The sequence below is a fragment of the Tamandua tetradactyla genome, chromosome 1 (genome assembly GCF_023851605.1).
Source record: "Tamandua tetradactyla isolate mTamTet1 chromosome 1, mTamTet1.pri, whole genome shotgun sequence".
NCBI classification, from domain to species: Eukaryota; Metazoa; Chordata; class Mammalia; order Pilosa; family Myrmecophagidae; genus Tamandua; species Tamandua tetradactyla.
This window is the reverse complement of record NC_135327.1, coordinates 154,295,409-154,315,654: the sequence shown is the minus strand read 5'-3', so window position 1 is coordinate 154,315,654 and position 20,246 is coordinate 154,295,409. Positions and strand designations below refer to the sequence as shown.

At 37.7% G+C, this 20,246-nt stretch overlaps 1 protein-coding gene across 1 annotated transcript in view; it reads right to left on the bottom strand.

Annotated features, from left to right (window-relative positions):
- Positions 1-19,257, bottom strand: part of MDFIC (MyoD family inhibitor domain containing) — a 100,089-nt gene extending 80,832 nt beyond the window's left edge. The window contains exons 1-2 of the mRNA XM_077113969.1: positions 19,164-19,257; positions 1,409-1,531 (exon numbers count right to left, since the gene is read on the bottom strand). Of these exons, the coding sequence (XP_076970084.1) occupies positions 1,409-1,531; positions 19,164-19,257 (217 nt within the window). The remainder of the gene's footprint in view (positions 1-1,408; positions 1,532-19,163) is intronic.
- Between the last annotated feature and the right edge of the window lie 989 nt (positions 19,258-20,246).

The following is a 20,246-nucleotide window of genomic DNA, read 5'->3' as shown; positions in this document are numbered from 1 at the left end:
ACAAGTCTTACCTTGCTCCAAACTGCCTCTTAGCTAAAAATAATCCACAGTCAATACTTCAAGATTACTATTTCTCAACAAAGCCAGACTCATAGCTTAGTCATTAAATTGTGTAAAATGGATCATTAAAATGAGTGGCAATATAAAGAGTAGGCTGAAACTTTCCTCTTCACAAAATGTGAACTATCTAACAGAACAAAAAGGATTTAACACTAATGCACGTGGGATCCTAGGAGAGACAAAATCGGTACAACTTACTAAAAAAAAGCTGAAACTACAACTTGATCTTATACAAATTAATCTTATATTTGCAGAATCTGAGAAGAATTTATGAGCAATATAATGTCTGAAACAATATAGAAGAAAGTCTCTAGCCTCACATTTATTTAAATCATACATTCTCAACAGGGACACCACCACTCCCAAAGGAGAGAAATATCAATTCTTGGGGTAAAAAAAATCTTAGATATTAAATTAGTTTGTGGTCCAACAAAGGACCACAGCATATAAACACATATGTGAGTATATCTGTGATATCCTGGGGAGAGCAGCATTAAGAAAAAGATGTCTAAAAACCTGGAAGGGACGACAAGTAAAAACTGCTGAGAAATAGTGATTTAAATAATCAAATAACTAAATATACTGAATCTAATTTACACTTTTGAATTTCAAGAGATTTACTCTTATGTTCTTCCAGGTGCGGCATAGCGGTGATCTTTGTACCTGTTACGTCTGCTACAAAGAATAATTCTTCATAGGGCATATTCCTCTTGAACCCACCTGGGAAACCTAGCAACCAGAAGGTAAGCTCCAGGAGGGCTAAAGCAGAACCTGACATGGAATCAACATTCTAAACGTCCAGAAATAAACAGGTATAACAGGGCTATCCCAGAGTATTACAAAAATATACCACAGCTCTTGCATATATCCTACCAACGTTTTAGAAAAAGCAGGACTCAAAAATCCAAATGCTAATAAAATGTTAATTGCAAACTAAGTTTGAGTCAGGTGACTGAAGAATATGGACTCCAAAAGCATCACCAAAACGCTATTTATTGTCTTTTAGCCTCTCTTTCTCCGTCTTTTTTATTTCACAGTCCATATACAAAAAGTTATCTGCTTTCCATTTAGTCGTTGCTCAAGAAGAAGGAGCTAAGTTTTAACTAAATCTCTCTGAATATCCAGTCCAAACGTATGGGTCAAATCCTCCTTTCTAAAGAATGGACAGAAGCTGACAGATTTGTTTACATCCTAATTTTAGCTCCATATTTTAAAATACTAATGGGAATGATTTCAGATAAATTTTGTTCTTTATACAACTGCAGCAAAATCTTAAATGACAAATAACTGAGCAGCTATTACCAGGTCATAGTCCCAAATCACTTCAACTGTCTCTAAAAATACTTACTTCTGATAAGTTCACCTTCTGAACAATTCCCCCAAATGGACTGGTCTTGCATCTCTCCATGTGTGAAGCAGCTATTGGTAGCATGAGTTCTCTCTCTCTCAGTATTTTCTTTATCACATTTTTCTGAATAAAAAAAATACATAAATTTACTTACTATTATTAAATATTACACGCTTTTACATGTTTTTTTCTAGTCTACTTTTTTCAGTTTAGAAATTTTTCTAAAGGCTTTTACATCTACTATAATTAAGGGAATGAGAAAGTTAGCTCTGCTGACTATTACATACTTTATTCAGTCAATAATTGATATTTCCTGAGCATTTAGTATGTGCCAGCCATGAAAGAAACAGACATTCACAGTAGAAGTAATCTGTTAAAATTACTGTAAAGAAAAAGTTATAACACCAGATGTTAGGTGCCATAACAGAAAGATGTGCAAAAGTTTCACTGAGGATGACAGTCAATCAGTCCATACATGTAGGGAGTGGGGGAGGCAGGAAAGGCACCAAAGGAGCAGAAAATCCAATGAGTGGGCGAGACGAAAGGTGAACTGAAGTTGAATGAGATGTGCCTGGGTAAGCGAAGAGATAGAGAAATCAAATAGAGAAACCTGAGGGATAAGTTAAGGATTGTATTTCACAGCTTCAGAAAGGGAGGTTGGTTAGAATAAGAAACAGATTTATATATTTTTTTTGGTTCTCAGGGAGAAACCCAATAAGTAACAAAATGTAAAGACTTGGGCGGGCCACGGTGGCTCCGCAGGCAAGGATGCTCGCCTGCCATGCCAGAGGACCCGGGTTTGATTCCCGGTGCCTGCCCATAAGTAACAAAATGTAAAGACTTGTACAGAATACAAGTAAAACAAAAAGCAAACTACAACACAAGGTAAAATGCATGGTACGAGAGATACAGAGAACTAAAGAGGTCCAAAGTGTGGGGTGGGGTGTCATCAAGACTCAGAGACCAAATAAAGCACTAAAGAAAAGGGTGTGTGTTAAAGGGCCTTTGAAAAATTAGAAGAATTCCAAAATGTAGAGATGGGGAAAGGCCATGCCAAGTAGAAGAGAACAAGCAAACCCCCAAATCTGACACTTGGGCAGAGGTTACAACTCTGTGAACTACAAACTACTTTAAGGCAGCTATCAGGATAGACAGTTATAGATCAGGGACATAGTGTGAATATTCGGAAACCAAGGTGAGAAATTTGGATCTAATTCAAAAGCAAGATAAATAAGCCAAGACAATCACTGATGCTTTGTGAATCGCCTAACCAGAATCATGCATTCAGACGATTAAGAAACAGTATACACCAGCAGTTCTCAACCCTGGCTGCACTTTAAGATGCTTTAAAAAAAAAAAAAAGATTCCCGTGCCTATGACCAGTGATTTGATTTTATTTCAGTTGGTTGAAAAGTGGCTCCAGTAATTCTACTTCACTTACATTGTCAAAAATCCCTGTAGTATGGATGGATCTAAGAGGGAGAATGGAGTAAGGGAAACTAAAATGAGAGACTTGCCAGAGACCACGCAGAAGTAGATGAGAGAGAGCAAAGAAATGAAAGATAGTCAAACAGAAGTTGTTAGTCAACTGTGTTAACATTTCCAGTGGAAGGAAACAATTTGTGCACATGGAAACATTTCTTGTATACCATGGGGACTTCACAACGATTAAAAAGTTCTGCCATGAAACACATTTCAGAACATGAAAATAGATGGACACCCACTTAGGATGAGGGCCAGTGGCAAAGATCTCTGATTAAAGAAAAGAAAAAAAAAAAGGACTTTCAACTTTAAGTATCTTTCAGAAAGCAAAAACATAAAACATTTTTAGATAGAAGTAGAAATATAAATTAGAAACCCACTAAGCCAATTTGTTTTAGATTTATGTAACATTTACTTAGCATTATCACAGAGAAAATGTTATCTGCATGAAATGTATTCATGTCCATTAAAACCCTTTCTTTTTTAAACTCCAAAATCTTTCCACTGTTCCAGTCAACTAATGGCTTTTTTGAGCTTATCAGAAAGAAAAAGAGATTTTTGTACAAACTCACCAGTACGTATGAACTAGCTCATCAGCGGAGCCCTACATACTTGTAGCTACTGTTATATAGCTGACTGCCGCCAGGTGTCATGCTAGTAGGCTTGATTCAATTAGTAACTTTAATTGAAGCTGAATGAAATTAATTATATAATTTTGAGCTGTTCAAGTTTAATTCCATTAAAATTAATTCATGAAACCAGGGCATTATGAAGCATTGCTGACTAAAAGAAAATAGGTATGAATAAAGCCTCTAGACACACTTGACACATTTGAATCATATCCAATACTCAAGTGCTAAACACAAACCCTCTCAACTCTCCATTCAATAAGTAAAAATGCCATGTGGTCCATACACACATGGATTTATAATCACGTGAGCCACTACTGGGGGGAAAACAAAGATCTTCCTGCTTGTGGTGGTTTGGAAATGTATGCAACCCAGAAAATCATGATTTTAAAGCTAATCCATTACCGTGGGTATAAACCTATTGTAATCATGGCCCTCTGATGAGGTCTCTTCAGTCAAGGCATAGCCCAGGGTGGGTCTTAGTCCTTTTACTGGAGTACTTTTTAAACAAGATGATACAGAGAAAAAAGAGAAAGCCAGGGAAACAAGAATGTGAAAGCAAGGAAACGGGAAGAGAAGGGAGAACCGCCAGAAGCTACCATGTGCCTTGCCAGGTGACAGAGGAGTCCAGGATAACTGGCAGCTGGTCCTCAAGAAGAAAGCATAACTGTGATGACATTTTTACCACTTCAAAACTGTAAGTTCATAGCCTAACAAATTCCCATAGTTATAATCAATGCATTTCATGGTATCTGCTTGAGCAGCTTGGCAAAGTAAAACACTGCTCTAAATCTTGATTAAGGGACAGTCATCACATGTGTTTTAAAAAAGTTCCCTTCTCTTTGAAATTCTAGAATTAGACAACCCTAATATTTTTCCAGGCTATAAAGAAAAGAAAAACCATCATGCCCTGTCTCACTGTCTCACTCTATTCAAGAGACAATAAAGGAAATATAATTAGTCTTCAATAATCATCATCAGTCTATCCCACTTGGCCTTCTTTTAAAACTAAATGATTTGGCTCAAAAGCTGGTCTCAGGCTTTTACTATGATGTATAGAACCCAGCCTAAAGTAAGGCTAAGAAAAGATTCCAAAAGAAACATTCAAACTGATTTTTTTGTGTATGCTGCATGGCAGGGGTCACATTTCATTCTTTTTCCATGTGAGTATACCCTTATTGCAGCATCATTTGTTGAATCTTTGTTTGGCTGGTTTTTTGATTTTTGATTGTTTGTTAGCTTGTCCGTTCTTCGGGAAGTGCATGGGCCAGGAATCGAACACAAGTCTCTCCCACATTGCAGGCGAAGGAATTCTACCACTGAAATACCCTGGTACTTCTAAATCGACTTTTGCCAGTTTCTACAATTATGGACTAAATTTCTGGGACCACATGACTATTCTATGACTTTCCAGTGTATGCACTTTACTTTATTAACATCTACTTAAAATTTACTTTGTTTAGTGTAATATTTATATGGAGCCTCATAAACAATATCATATATAATACTGAAACAACGGACTGAAGAGAAAACGGGTTTTAACTGACAGAAGATTATAAGATGGCACCATGACATCGAGTCACAGAACCAAACTTATTACAACTTTTCGTTTCATCTTAACCAGTTACTACTGATTAAGATGACACAACAGCAGTTTATAATCAAGGATTTCTGTTATTATGTAAGTTTGCGGTATCATTTTTGAATTGTAGAAAGTAGAGGCTGCAGTCCTGGCTTAATCAATTCTATTCTGGATTCATGGAGGCTGTCGCTGCAGTTCAACTGCTATGTGGACCTGAATGATACATCCTATAGGCAAGCAAGTTACCAGAGTCAAGTGACTTCCAGTGATACATGAAATAAGTTTGCACCTTCCTACAAAGTTTTTATAGCCAAATCCAAAAGCACTTATCCCCAATTCAGCAATTTTCTCTCATTAAAGGGGGCCCACATCATCTCAGCAACATTGCTCTTGTAAGTCAATGGTTCTCTTCTTTGGCTCTGGGTCATAATCACCTGTAGAGCTCTTCAAACACAAAAATGTCCAGAGATCCCAGTTCAAGTGTCCTGTGTGGGAGCCATGCCATCATGCTATTTGGCCAGATGTGAGAACCACTGTTCTAAGGAAGCTCTTCCATACTACACAACTATTTAAAGAAGCTTTAGAAGAGCATTCCAAATATTAGCATACAGGCCACCTTGTCACAGTAAAAACTAGATAAAATTTTATCTAATTATCTACTCAATACAGAGTTATTTAGTTCTGTCTTCATGCCAGGACAACAATGAAAATATAAACCTGGATTACATATAATGCTAATTAGTTTTACTAAAACATAGGATAAAAGAAATATGTTTTAGATATTAAAATACAACTGAAGACGCTTTAAAAATAGCACTAGACCAAAGCATTGTTGTAATATCTCACTGACCTCTGCTTACAGAGGCTATTTCTTGAGCACTCTAGTGTGTCTTCACTGGGCACAGAAATGCAGAAGAACCTTTAGATAAGGAAAAAAGTGCTCAGTGCCTGAGAACAAATCCTCTGGTTGGGGAGACTAAATGCACATGTGCATACAAAACAATCAAGCAACTGCAAAGTAACAGAAGGCAATGAAAACTGCCCTGGATCATGATTTTGGCTCAAAAACTGACCAGCTGTGGGTTCACCAGCTGTGTGACCTGGTTGGGCCTCACTCTCTTCATCAGGAAATGAGGGTGTTTCACTAGACAACTGCAAAGGTCATTTCAGCTCTAAAATGCGTAAATATGACTCTGCACGAGGGCTAAACAATAGAACCAAAACCTCATGTAACATGAGTTGTTTGGAATGGTGTAGAAGAAATTATTGAAAAGTCTATGTAGGGCACTGGATTTGAATTAATTCTCACAGAAAGTGATGAGTTGAATTAAGCAGAGTGAAAAGTCAAAGAAAATAAATAAGAGTGCTAAACAAATTTAATTGAATTTAAATACAATATGTCCTACTTAGAAATGGCAAGCTAATTTAGAGGATCAATACCTTTTATTTTTACTAATTTTCTAAAGAAAGGCATAAATGGTAAAAAGCAATACCTGCTATTCAATCTCACTTATCCCTGCTGATTAGAAAGGGGAAGACTGAATAACAATTTCCATTTAATTTAAAATTCTAGATTTAATATTTTACCTGGTTGTCTTACTCTAAAAGTTCAAAACTTTGAGTTTTATTTATCCCAGACAGTTGATGAATAAAATAATTGAATGCTGATAAACAAGAGAAATATAGAAGCATTAAAAATAAACAATTTGTGGGCGGGCCGCGGTGGCTCAGCGGGCAAGAGTGCTTGCCTGCCGTGCCGGAGGACCCCGGTTCGATTCCCGGCCCCAGCCCATGTAAAAAACAAACAAACAAACGAAATATAATAAAAAACAAGAAAATGTTTAAAAAATGTTTCCCTTCCATCCTTCCTTCCTTCTCTGTCTTTCCTTCCCTTCCTCCCTCTCTAAAAAAAAAAAAATAAAAAAAAAAAAAAAAAAAATAAACAATTTGTGAAATAATATATGTAAAATATTAAACATGCCATATAAAACCAACTACTCAGCTGGCACATGGTTTTTAAATAAGTACAAACATGAAAATACTTCCCATTGTTGAAAGAATTAATGGATATTTGCAATTAGAACGTAGGCAATTTTCAAAGCACTCTAATATATAATATTTATTTGATTTTCAGAACTATCAATGGTATAATAAGGATGATAATGTTAGCTCAATCTCACTGATGAGAAAACAGAGTCTCAGAGATAGATATTCAGTTGGAAATAGATTGATATAATACGTAGCTGGAAAGGTTCTAGCAGCTCAGCTAATTCCATATTCCACCCAATGTAGAAATGCTCACTGCAATGCTCACTCAGTCCTTCTCCAAAATTTCAAGAATGGTACCTCACGAGGGAACAATTCTATTCTTGGCCAGTTTGGTTCAACAGTAAATTATTCTTTATTCTGAACATAAATCTGCCTTCAAGTAATCTATAACAACTAGTCCTAGTTCTTACCCTTTGCAGACAAAAATAACAAGCAACCTTTTCTATGAGACAACAGTCAAACAACTGAAGAGGAATAATTTTTACCATCATTTTGCAGTCAAGCAAACATTATCTCAATAGCCAAATGCTTTTAACAAATAATGGTCAGAGAAGAGCCTAAGAATGTCGCTGCAGGATGAAATGAGCTTGCCAAAGTTACTAAAGATATGGGGATGTTTGAACTTTTAAACATATAAAATTCCGTACATGCCATGGTTTTCCAAGAAATAAGGACAATAATGCCTCCGTTCCCCATCTAAAAGTCCAGATATTTTAATCCTTTCTGATGAATAAAAAGGCTCACATTAGGATCTTCCTGACAGAAATATCATCCCTAAATCAACTTGGCACAAGAAAAGTAAAGGGCACAGGATCTGAAATCAAGGTACATGGGGCAACACTAACTAGGTGGCTACTGGGCAAGTCAATCTCTAACAGATCCGTCACCTCTAAAATGGAATAACAAACAATACCTATTTCATAAAGTGGATGCAGAAATAAAATCATGTCTGGAGAGCATAGAGTCTGGTATGTAGTTAGAGTTTATTCTCACTGGCTATTATTATTACATTAAGGGTTATTACAATAAGTAATATTTATTTATAAAAACCTGCTATTAAACTCATCATAGGGAGGCTATTACAGGCACTATCCACTCAGTAATGCCTTATGAAAAACCATACAACAAAACTGTTTCCAGACTGAGAACAGGATAAGTATTGTTTCCTCGGAGAAGCTGTATACTATTTTTTTCTGTATAGACAATGAATATTATGTTACAGGAAACGTTTTCTTTTCAACTCTAATTTACAAACAAAATGGAATAACCAAATTTGACCCTAGAGTATATATCTATAAATTTTGATTTTCCCCCAGTTTTGGATCTCCTAAGCTACCTGTATTTTCCATTACTCTGTTTTAATCTTTTTAATGTATTCTTATGAGCCATCTCAAATATTCTTCTGAGATGTGTGTAAATGCACAAAAAAATCATCAAATACTTTTTCTACTTGTTATCCATACTTTATTTGCTTACCTCTTAGAAGGCTAATATAAACAATGGCACTCGGCAGAAATCTTTAAACAACCTCATAAAACTTAATCAGTACAAAATACATTTATATTTTTATGGAAAAGAGTGTAAGTAGCTCTCTTTGTGCTTATATTTTAGGACTTTTCCAAGTTTTGTCCCACACACTTCAATATTTGATGATAATCTATGCCAGATATAATCTGCTTCATGTACATATTCCTACTGCTATGTAATATACATATATATATATATTGTAATATATATTTATACCTCTTTTTTCTATAAACAAAATCACCTTAATTTCATTTTTACTTTTCTATTCAACTGGAAGTATTATAGATGATTATATGTATTCAGGTTTATAAACTAAGACAATCTCAAGTAATCTGAAATTACAATCTCTAGAAAAAGCGAAAAAACATGGGTCTGTACTTTCCCAGAGGCTCAGAACAACGTGAACATTCTACAAATGCTTCCCAAATGTAACCTTTAAAAACCAAAGATAAGTCAGCTTTCAGGAAGACCTAAGGCTCTAGAATTTTACTTCTTCATCGATCCAAAACAAAGCAAAACAAAACAAAAAACTCAAGATTAATAGCCTTTAAGGAGCATTGCAAAACCCACCTCTTTGCTTAGTGTTCTAATATGGATTAAAATCTCAATGTCCAAAAAACACATTATGATAACTTTCAGTTATATAGAAAGTTTTTATTGCGTTGCTGCTTTTATTAAGAACATGTTCTTTACCAAGCACTCTGGTTAAGCGATGAACATATGGCATGTTCTGAACTATTACAAGCCATGAAGACAAATAAAAATCAAAGGAAAAGCATTTCAAAGTGATGATTTGAGTCTGATCTTGAAGTAAATAAAAGAGAAAGGATGGAGAAAAGCATTTCAAATACTGGTGACATCATGAATAAAACAATGATAGGAGAATTTCAAGTATATTGAAATTGATTACCTGGATATCAGAATGATGGATATGGATTGGAAGTCAGGAGGGGTGTCTTCTCTGTCAATTATCCTAAGGCTGAAACCTGGAGCCTTCCCTAGTACACTTTGGATTCTCATTTAAGTCCACCAACACATTCCCTTCTGGCTCTATCATCTTTGCAATCTTATTAATTTCCCCAGTTTCAGTCACCTTCATGTGGATAACATAGCTTTACTTTCTTATCCCTGACCCCTGCGCTGGCTATAGATTTGAAGTATCAACCCTATATGGATATATCTTTAGCAACTCAAACTCAACATTCCCCAATATGCATCACCCTTCTCCTGTCCTTTTCTTCAACTGATGTCAGTATCTTTGTCAATGACAGTCACAGGATCAACTTCAGCTTTTGTACTCCCCTTAGTCTTCCTGCCCCAACTTAATGAATCAATTAGCAGGTCCTTCTACTCACAACTTCCCAGTTTCTCTCAAATCTGTACTTTCTTTGCCTTGCGTACTACCATGGCTCTACTCTCTCTCCCCTCCAACCAGAAATATATTCCTAAAACAAAGATTTTAAAAGCTCAAGTGTGTACAGAATTAAATTCATTTCACATATTGTTTAAGAAACTGATATGGCTATTTTAACATTGTACATATTTTAATGTTGTAAACTCCTACACCTTTCCCAACTTTGTTAATTTAATCTTGTATGCTAGGGAGAAATAAACAGTAAAAGCCCTCAGAAAATCTTGCTACAGATCCTGTGTTGCTTAAGTGATAGGAGAAATAAGAGCAGAAGAAGTCTACTTCCTAGAGACCCAAAAGATCAGGAACTGATCCCTTGTGAAAAAGAGCAGGAGGACCATGCCTTGGAAGAGAGAAAGCAAAGAGAGGAAGTTGGTTCCTTTGTACCCTGCACCTTGCTTCAGAGTGCCTACCACCTGTTCAACCACAAAGTGCCTTATTTTTAGTGCCTCATTCTGTATAATTCAACTCCTCCCCAGCCCACCCCACCCCCAAAAAATCTACAAACTGTGTATTATTCAACTAGGGTCAACAGCAGCACAGCCCAGATCAAGCTGACTCCCACTTGCCATCCTAAGATTCTCTTTCAACACCTAAACTTACATATGCCAGGACTGACCAGTCAGTTGGCAACTGGCCATGAGCTAATCTGTCACATAGTTTTGTTGTAATCTTGAATTTAGATTAATAAAAGAAATTATAATTTAACCTATTGCACATTTATATCTTATCTTCCTCATCTACTTTTTACATTTTAAACCTTCACAGGAACTTGTACATAGCAAGTACGCACAAGAATTTGTTGACAGCGTTTTTTGCCTACACACATCTCAATAATAAAATATATGCTAGCAGAAAAATTAATTTGACTTTATTCCCGCAACTACTTAAAAAGCAGGCATAAGGGCACATGTGTATGAATCATCTTACTTCAGATCATGTGGGTGTGAATCTGAAAACAGAAGTGGACTTCAAGTAGAAACCACAAAGTTAAATGCATGTTAAAATAACTCTTTTCATAGTTCCTACTTAGTAAACTCTGGTGATTAGAAATAGAATCTATAAAATATAGCTTAATTTCCAAAGCATGAAAAACTTCCCTCCTTCAGGACACATACACTAATGCAAAAAGGTGATATTAAAAGTTTAGATAACTTCGATAAAGTGCTAGTGGTAAAGGGAGAGAAGAGGAGGGAAAGAAGAATGACAGAGAGAGAGAGAGATTTGAAATACCGGTGAATATAAAGCATTGTTTAAGGTGATAGAGGGCTACTGCATCTTTGATCTACTCAGATGAAACAATGAGATTAAACTACCCGAAACTGAGAATGCAGCCAGCTCAAAAACAATCTTCTCTTAATAAAAGCTTAAGACAGATTTTTAGAAACAGAAACAGAAATCACTTGATCTATTCCATTTCAAACAGTAGAATACTTATCTCAGAAAGACAATTTGGTTTAATTTTTCTGTTTTGTTTGTTGTTCTTGTTCTAAATAATTTTCCACTTGCAATGCCATAATTTCCAGATTGTATGAATTTTTTCCTTACATTCCTTAAATATTTTATTATTATAAAAAATATACTGCTAATAAATTCAGTGCACACTGTTATTAGGCCTTCTTTCCATGAAATCACCTCAGCAAGATCCAGGAAATAAGGGTCAAAGAAACAGGAAAAACCTTACACACCCAGAAATTCCATACCCTCCCCAGTAACACTGGAAAGGTCACTTGGTCGTATGTATTAAATTCCCATATGTGAACTGTCCAATCAAATGAGCAGGATCCTTGCTCACTAGATGTCTTAGTCTGTCAAGTGCACTTCTGGTTTCTGACTCCCTTACCCAGGACGGAACACACATCAGTTAGAACAAACACAGTTTTCCACACATATGGGCCACGCTCTTCCCTTGTCCCCCCACACTTACGCCCTACCAACTTCCTGCTCTATGCTAATTCCAACATCCAGTCTATTTGTTTCTATTTCCAATGACATTCAATCTATGTCAAGCCCTCAGTACTACGGAATGGCCCTTTTATTTGCCCAGATGGACTCTGTTGAATTCTCCACTCTTCCAAATCTCTTCCACACATCTCAAATTTCTTGACTATCTTACCCATCCAGTCCCTCCTACTCTTAACAAATGTTAACATATACTTTAAGGAGAAGATCTAGGCTTTCAATATTCTCCTTCTGTATCAAATTTCCTCTAAATTATCACCTACGCTTTTCTCTCAACCTCATCTCAAAGGAAACCAACTCTTCCTTCTAAGATTGTTCTCTTCATCCTATTCCTTTTATTAATTTTACTTTTTCAATTATAAACACCCACCCATCCACCACTCTACCACATGCCTTTTCATCTTCCATCTCTCTCTAACCACTGGCTTTCTTCCCTTAAGTGTGTGAACATGCACAAAAAACACCCATTCAAAAGGAGCCCTCCATTTACCTTGTTTCTCCCTTAACTCACCATGACTCCTTTCACCTTCCTGAACCACACATATCTAATAGTTCGGTCAACAAAACGTATGGCCTCTTTCTCTGTCTTCTTTTCATCCACCTTAGTAAAGTTTAGCCACTCCCCAAAATTTGGTTTGCAGTCATCTTCTCTTCCTCAGTGATCTCCTCATATCCATGCATGAACTACCTGATGGTGAATTCTTAGTCTGTAAGCCTGATCCTCACCAATTTCCTGGGTTACACATTCCACTTGTCTACTGGATATCACCACTAGAGATAAGTTTCCTAAAATCAACATGACCAAGAATCACTCAATAGTAATTCCTATGTTCCGACTAAGGCTAGAAGCAAACCTTAAATTTCTCCCTTTTCACCATCTCCCATATCAAACATTTTGCTCTATTGTATCAAATCAACACAACAAAATTTTGTGCTGAATTCAAAAACAAATAAGTAAAAATCTACGCCCTCAAGGGGCTCTCCTAGCTAGGTAGATCTCTACCCAGCTTTTGCCACTGTTTTGAAATCCTTTCACTCCCACTGACATAGTCCTAGGTTCTCTAATCTTTGGCCAGGTTATGACAATAGCTTCCTGGATAATTATTGCCTCCAATCTTGCCCCTCTCTCTAAAATCATCCTTTGAATTGCCAACAGATTTATTTTCCTAAAAACACAAATTTGGTACTGTTTGTCCCTTTCTCCAAAACCTTCTTTAGCTTACCACTGCCTATAGAAAGGATATTCAAACTCCTCAGTAGGAGAATCAGGGCCCTGCTCAAATCAACTTTTGCCTATCTTTCTAACTTTACTTCAGTCTCTGTTCCCTCATGCAGCCCATACAATGGTCTTATTGAAATACCCAACATTCTGCCATAATCTCCTCCAAGTTCTTCCCTCTGAAAATGCTTTCTATCTTCCATCTCCACACAGTAAGCCCTATGACCATGATTCCTCATCGAACTCAACTTGAAACTTTCCCTTGAGGTTTTCTCAAATGTCCCAGTTAGAGATGCTTTCTCTTGCCTATGTTCTAGAGTCAGAACTTTGTTTGTGCCTCTATTACAGCACCAGTCTTCCTTTTTATTATAGGTGTGTGTGAATGCATGTTTTTCCCTATCTGGTGAGCCCCAGAGTTCACGTGCCCATCTATCTCCTTCAGTACCTGTCATATAGCAGGGTTCAATAAGTAAATGTGGAATTGAGCATTTATAGAGATTCTGAGTAATGCACAAGTAAGCGATGTCAGAGAAAAAAGTTTGGTAAAGATGAAAATCAGTAATAAAAGCAAATCTTTATACAAGTACTTGAGTTACGAACACAAACATATAAAGACTTTTCCTTTTTCCTATCCTCCATCTTTTCCCTAATACTGTTAGTTTTCATTGCTGTTTCATGACAGCATTACATGATGCTGTCATGTATTCCACAACTATAAATTAAATACCTACTACTAGGTCAGCAGTGCTACCTGCCTGACTCAACAACTTTACCCGTCCCTTACTTCCTGAACTTACCCCTGCTACCTGTCCTCCCTTAAAACTCTTTTTTTTCACAATTCTCTGTTCAAGCCAATTCATCCTCTCCAACTGCTTTCTTAAATTTCTAGACATCTCTTCCTTAGCCAGTTTCTTTCTTCCTCCATCCTTTCCTTCTCAGTTTTTTCTCAGTTACATCCTTCTTTTAATCATTTGATTATTTCTCTTAGTAAAGGAAAAATTGAGATGCCCAGCTGATAAGACTTGCACTTTTATACCTAAATTTTTAAAATGAGTATTAAGCACTTTAGACATAAAAAAAGAATTAGGAATATTGAAGGTGCTTGAAAATGCCTCCATATCTGCACAAGTTGAGCTACATTTTTGAATTAAGCCTGCATTTCCCCCAGTACCTATACTCAAAAAGTTTTTCAAGCAAGTTTATATTCCATTTAATTTTGTTGTTCATTAGTAATATTGGTTTAAATTATATTATCTATGATTTATCATTATAAACATAAAATTTAATAAGGCTTAGTTCCAACAATCTTTTGAGATTATGGAACTAAATATAATAAATTAATTCTATGAAAAAGTATAAGCCAGGTTCCAGAAACTCAGTTTACTAAAGAGTCTCTGAAACATAACTTATATGCAAATTAGACTTCTTTCCTTGTTATGCCATGATTGCTGGAGTTGCCGAAGAGAAGTATAGGGTGGCAGGATAAAAAATATCTTCTGCGGTAGCAGAATAAAGCATTAAAATAACTACATATTTATTTTTATCTTATACTTTTAAACTTTTGCTTTGTATTTCTTTTATAACGTTCACAACATATTTGTATCATAGTATATAAAATAATTTTAAAAATAAACTATTTTGAGAATGAATATTTATGCTTATTTTTGTTAGAGTATGAAAGACAAATTTTGGATAGCACTAGTAGAGAGGACACACAGTGATATGATTTTGATTTCTGAGTTAGAAAAACTATAAAGGGATATTTTGAAAGTATTTTCCCTTATCTAAGACTTTTTAAATACCTATCAATATAACATGTTTTCTACAGATAAAAGCCGCTAAAATAGTGATATTCAACTACAGTTGGAGAGAACCTGGATCTTGTTTGAAATGAAGACTTTCAGGTCTTAATCAGAATTCTGATTCCATAGGCCTGGGGAGGAGTAAAAAGTACTGGTTTCTTCAAGAGATTAGGATAGTAGAGCTTCTCAACTTCAACTCTTTGGACATTTTGGACCAGGTCATTTTTCTTGCAACAGGCTGTCCTGTCCTGTGCACTACAGAAGGTTTACAGCATCCCTGGCCTCTGCCCACTAGATGCCAGCAGCACCACCCCACCCCAAACATGTCTCCAAACATTGCCAAATGTCTTCTGAAGGGAAAATCACCTCCATTGACAAGGATAGAGACTATCCAAAGAAAGCACACTTTGAGAAACACTATCCTTAATCAAAAGGAGGAAATAAGATAAAAGTAGATAAATAGAGATATGTGTAAGAATACATTATATAAATTGAAATAAATAGCCTTCCCCAAAAGGAAATGTGATTAGCCACTATAAACTCCTGACAACTTAGCTAAGCTTCTAAGTCAAAGCTCTTCTCATGTAATTTCAACTTGAAGATTCTTTCCCCAGCTCCTATTTTAGAATATTTTTAATTAACTTCACTAGCATTTTGCATCCTGCTATGAAAAGTCCGCCTAATAGTCTCAGAGGACTCTCCCAAGAGAAAAGAGCGCATTAAATCACACATTATCACATTAAGGAATATTCCAGCACTCAGAGTCCAATGTTTTAAATCTTGGCAAATGCGATGGGGTGTGGGGTGGTAGAAGGACAGCACAGGCTCAAGTGATTCACAATATCCAAAGCCTATTATCTTTGATGTATCCATCTGTACAAAAAAGTTATACTGATTTGCTATATCAACCACACTCACCATAATGACACATACCTTTTACAATTTGTGTTTCCACTCATTTCTTACTACTGGCTATATGTGATAATACCTTGGACAAGTCATTTATAGGCTTTATACCTTCTTTCCTTATCTAAAAAGTGAGCAGGTCAGACTAACTTATATCTAAAGATCTCTCCAGTTACAAGTCACAAATTTATAAATGAAGCACTTAACTAAAAGTCTGTTTTAAGTATATAGATTCTAGTAACTGATGCACTGAAATGCAAATATCTATATTTTCAATGTTATTTCACAACACAAGAGATTTTAAGACACTTAATCCAAAAAAGAAAAGATGTTAATTAGAGGAACCACATTTGCAAGATACATTAAAACAAAACAAAACAAAAGGTTGGCTCAAATTGTCCTTCACTTTGAACATGCTCATACACACTTGCATTTCATATCCTTTCATAGAGATCACAAATTGGCCACTCAGAAGCCACATCTCACCTTCAGGTTTGCTTGTTTTGTGTGGCCTGGAAAATAACCGTATTTAATTAATTAAATTTTGAAATGGGGAGATACAAATAAAAATTCAGTCTTCCAGTTTCTCTTAAAATATTGGAAGATATTAACCCACATGACAACAACTACCTGACGTTGAAGAGCACTGCCTCCAGAACCATGAGCTCTCCAGTTTCCTGCAGTCCCTACTGCTCCCCTATAACCGACACCCACCCAAGCTATCTCTTACAGCTTGGTCCTTTGTAATATGTGAGTTTATAACTCTGCTTTATAACAATGTTTGAAATATATAAAATGAATTTTTAATGCTTTCAAAGTAATAGTAAAGCTTGCAGAATCACAGCAAATGAAAAGTTTTTAATGCTGATAAGCAAAATGAACTACGCTCCTAGTTTCTAATCCACTGTCTGAATTTATATAGAATGGAATCCTAGATTTGATGGGGAGTTTGGTCTACAGAATCCCTAAAATTACTTCCAACTTTAAGATTCTATGCCTTTAGCTTATACATAGACAGCTCATCACAACAAATTAATATAAGTTATACAATCTATCTTTTGTATTCGGGTATATATGTATAAGTTTCTTTGCAGGGAAAGACTTGATCCTATCCTTCTTCTTCATGAAAAGATATTTTCTTTTAGCTTGCATAAAATACTCAATTTTTCTCATTTGTCTGAATATACAGAATTTTAAAATTAAGTTTCAGTGAACTAAGCAGACACATCCCACCATATGAATGCTAAAAAAAAAAAACAAAATACAGAAGAAAAATAATAAAGGAAATTCAGGAAAAGCTAAAAAGTAGAATGGCCTGTGAGCAAAGCTTCTTTACCAATATCAACTTTTTGCCACTGCTGAATAAAACCACCCTACCCATGACAAGCTGCATCTTGAAGCTTCTTTCCTACCCATCTACTCCTGTTATTTTTTCCCTTTAAATATGCTTTATGAACTCTGTTTAAGACAAAATATTTCAGCAAGATTCTGAGGATTTTCTATTTTAAAAAATAGAAATAGAAAAAAATCAACTTCATATTACATATTACATTTACAACTAAATGGCTGCCTATTTAAAGAATTTGAGTGCAAGTCAAACTAATAAAAAAGCAATGTGTAACAAAGTCGCTGAAGCTAAGCCAATGTCCCAGTAAAAACACAACCCCAGAGTTTCCACACACTGATCGTGTTTGTGTTTTGTGCAGCAAACACTCTACTTAAGACCATTCTAAGATGCCCTTCTTCTTAAGGTCAGACCACGTGACACCACACAGTGTTGCACCACACAGGTGTATGAAGTGTCACTACAAGCTCTTCCCCGCTAACTAAAAAAAAACAAAAACTAAAGATAGATGTCGTAAACAACTATTTCCAAATCAAATCATTTCTCTGGTGTTTGAGGCAGATTTTTTGACATAAGGATTGTTTAACAATGGTGATTAACTGCTCAACTGTGAACATAAACAGCACATCAACGAGTCAATACAACTACTGAGGGGATGCCTAACGACAGGAAAATGATTGTGTTGACAATCCAATGTGTATAACATGGGCTGCTTCTGGGAAAACATATGTTTATCATTCTACTTCTCTGATTTTCTGTAGCTAATCATTTTTATTTTACTTACAAAGCATGAGTCACTCTTTAGAAGCCAAAAACAAAACAAAAAATGATAAACATAATTCTATTTAGCAACCCTGAATGCCAGAACATTCTAATTTAACCATGGATATTTTCTGCCTTTACCTAGTGTAAATTCAACATTAGGTTCATTTCTTCTTCACACTTTCTTTTTTCTGGTCTTAAGAAATAGTCTCAAGAAGCTCACTACATTATTGGTAAAGGAAAAAAAGCTATCAAATATGTTTAAAATCAAGAGTATAAAGTAGATTTTCGAATTCTGGAAAATCACTTATTTTATATCAATGTCAGAACTCTTTAAATCAGAACTGTCAATGGAGGAAAACACATCAGAAAAATAAGGCCCTTGCTCTCTGTCATAACGAAAACCTGAAGTACTTTACCTTCAACACAAGAAGAAGGATATTGTCTAACTTGCTTATAAGCCTCCTGTGGAAGTTTCTCAGAAACAAAAGGTTATTTTTCTTTTATAGGCTGTGTGTGCTTACACTTCTAGAAGAACGCAAAGGAGTTGATTCATTCTTGGAAAGTTTCTTTGAAGTATGTTTATTTCAAAACAAAACAGTTATTGAAAACGTATGCACAAACTATTTCAAATAACTGGTCACAGAATCCTAGATGGTCGCTCGAGTTACAGAGTAACCCACAAGAAACAGCAAATGAAACGGAGATGGCGTGCTTGCTCAGAGTAGCAGCTATCCCGGATCTGATCAGGCCCCAAGAATTGAAGAGACCTAATAAGGCAGAAGGGCTTCAGAACCCACACATGTGAGTTCGAGGCCCAGAAACGCTTATGCTTAAGAAGCAAGCCTGTCATGCAGTTTCTGGGTAGCCAAAGAAAAGGGGAGTGGAGGCACAGCGGATCCCGCCCTCTTATCCGGTTGTTGATCTAAGGCAGGATCCTAGAGAACTCGCTTGAGTAACGCGAACTTGCAAAAGTTCAGAACTACCGTCCCCACCACCACTCTCATCGGTAAACGTACAGACAAGCCGAAAAATGCAACAATGACCAAAAAGTTTGCAGCATGCAAGCGCGCACTCACCCTGGGCCAGGGAGCCGAGCCGGCCGCCGCCTGCCTCGGCCGCGCGCTGAGGCCCCGCGGGCCCGGGAACGTGGGCTTCGCCCGCGCTGGACATGGGCCGCTCCGCAGGGCCCGGGCCGCGCCGCACCGCCGCCTAGCTCGCCGTCCCGCGGGGCGGACGAAGGAAGGGCTGTGAGGTGTTGGGTGCAGGGAACTGACTGCTTCTGGCGGAAAAAAAAAATGTTTTTAGAGAGGAGCACACCACCCATGCGGGACATTCCCTCCCCCTCCGCTTCCCTCCCCAAACCCCACCCCGGGGAAGTTTTGATTTGAAACCAGGGAGGAAAACTGTTACACAGCAAGTTGACAGTGGCGGAGTCAGGGGGATGGCAAGGGCGGGGGGCGGAGAGGAGGAAGGGGCTGGGAAGAGAGCTCGGATTTGGGAGAAGCGCGGGGGTGGGGACCCAAATCCCTCCTCCCGCCCAAACCAGGCGACCACCACCTACCTCGGCATCTCCCACCCCAAACCCCCAACTCGCTCAAAGCCCCTTCCTCATCCTCCTCTTCCGCCCCGAAAAGTTAGCGAGGCTCGGGCAGCGGCGGCATCTCGCCGCGGTGGCCTCACGGCGCAACGGCCCCTCCGCGCTCACTCTCCGCCTCTCTCCGGTTTCTCCCGGACGCCGCAGTGGCGGCAGCTGCGGCAGGTCCTCTGACTCCGCGCACTCCGCCCCCTTTCCAGCCAACTCACTCGGGCCAGTTCCCCTCCAAGGGGAACTGTTTCCCCCTCAGCCTCTCTTTTTCCCCCTTCCGCCCCCCCCCCCCCCCACGCTCCTGAAACACTTCTCGCTCTGTTGCGCCTTTTCATCGTATCGGGTCGAAGAGCCTCAGACTCTAGGCGGACGACCCCAGAGGACCAGTGGACCCGGGCGGCGTGGCCCGAGCTCCATCGCGCGCTCCCTGGTGCCCGGCGCTTTCTAGGTCAGGAGGCCAAAGCCGGAGAGGGCTGGCGCGGACTCCCCGCCCAGGCGCTAAGTACCAGGGCCGAGAGGGCCCTCGCGGGGCCGGGAAAACGGGGAGAGGTGGCAGGTCCCCTGCCCTGAGAGT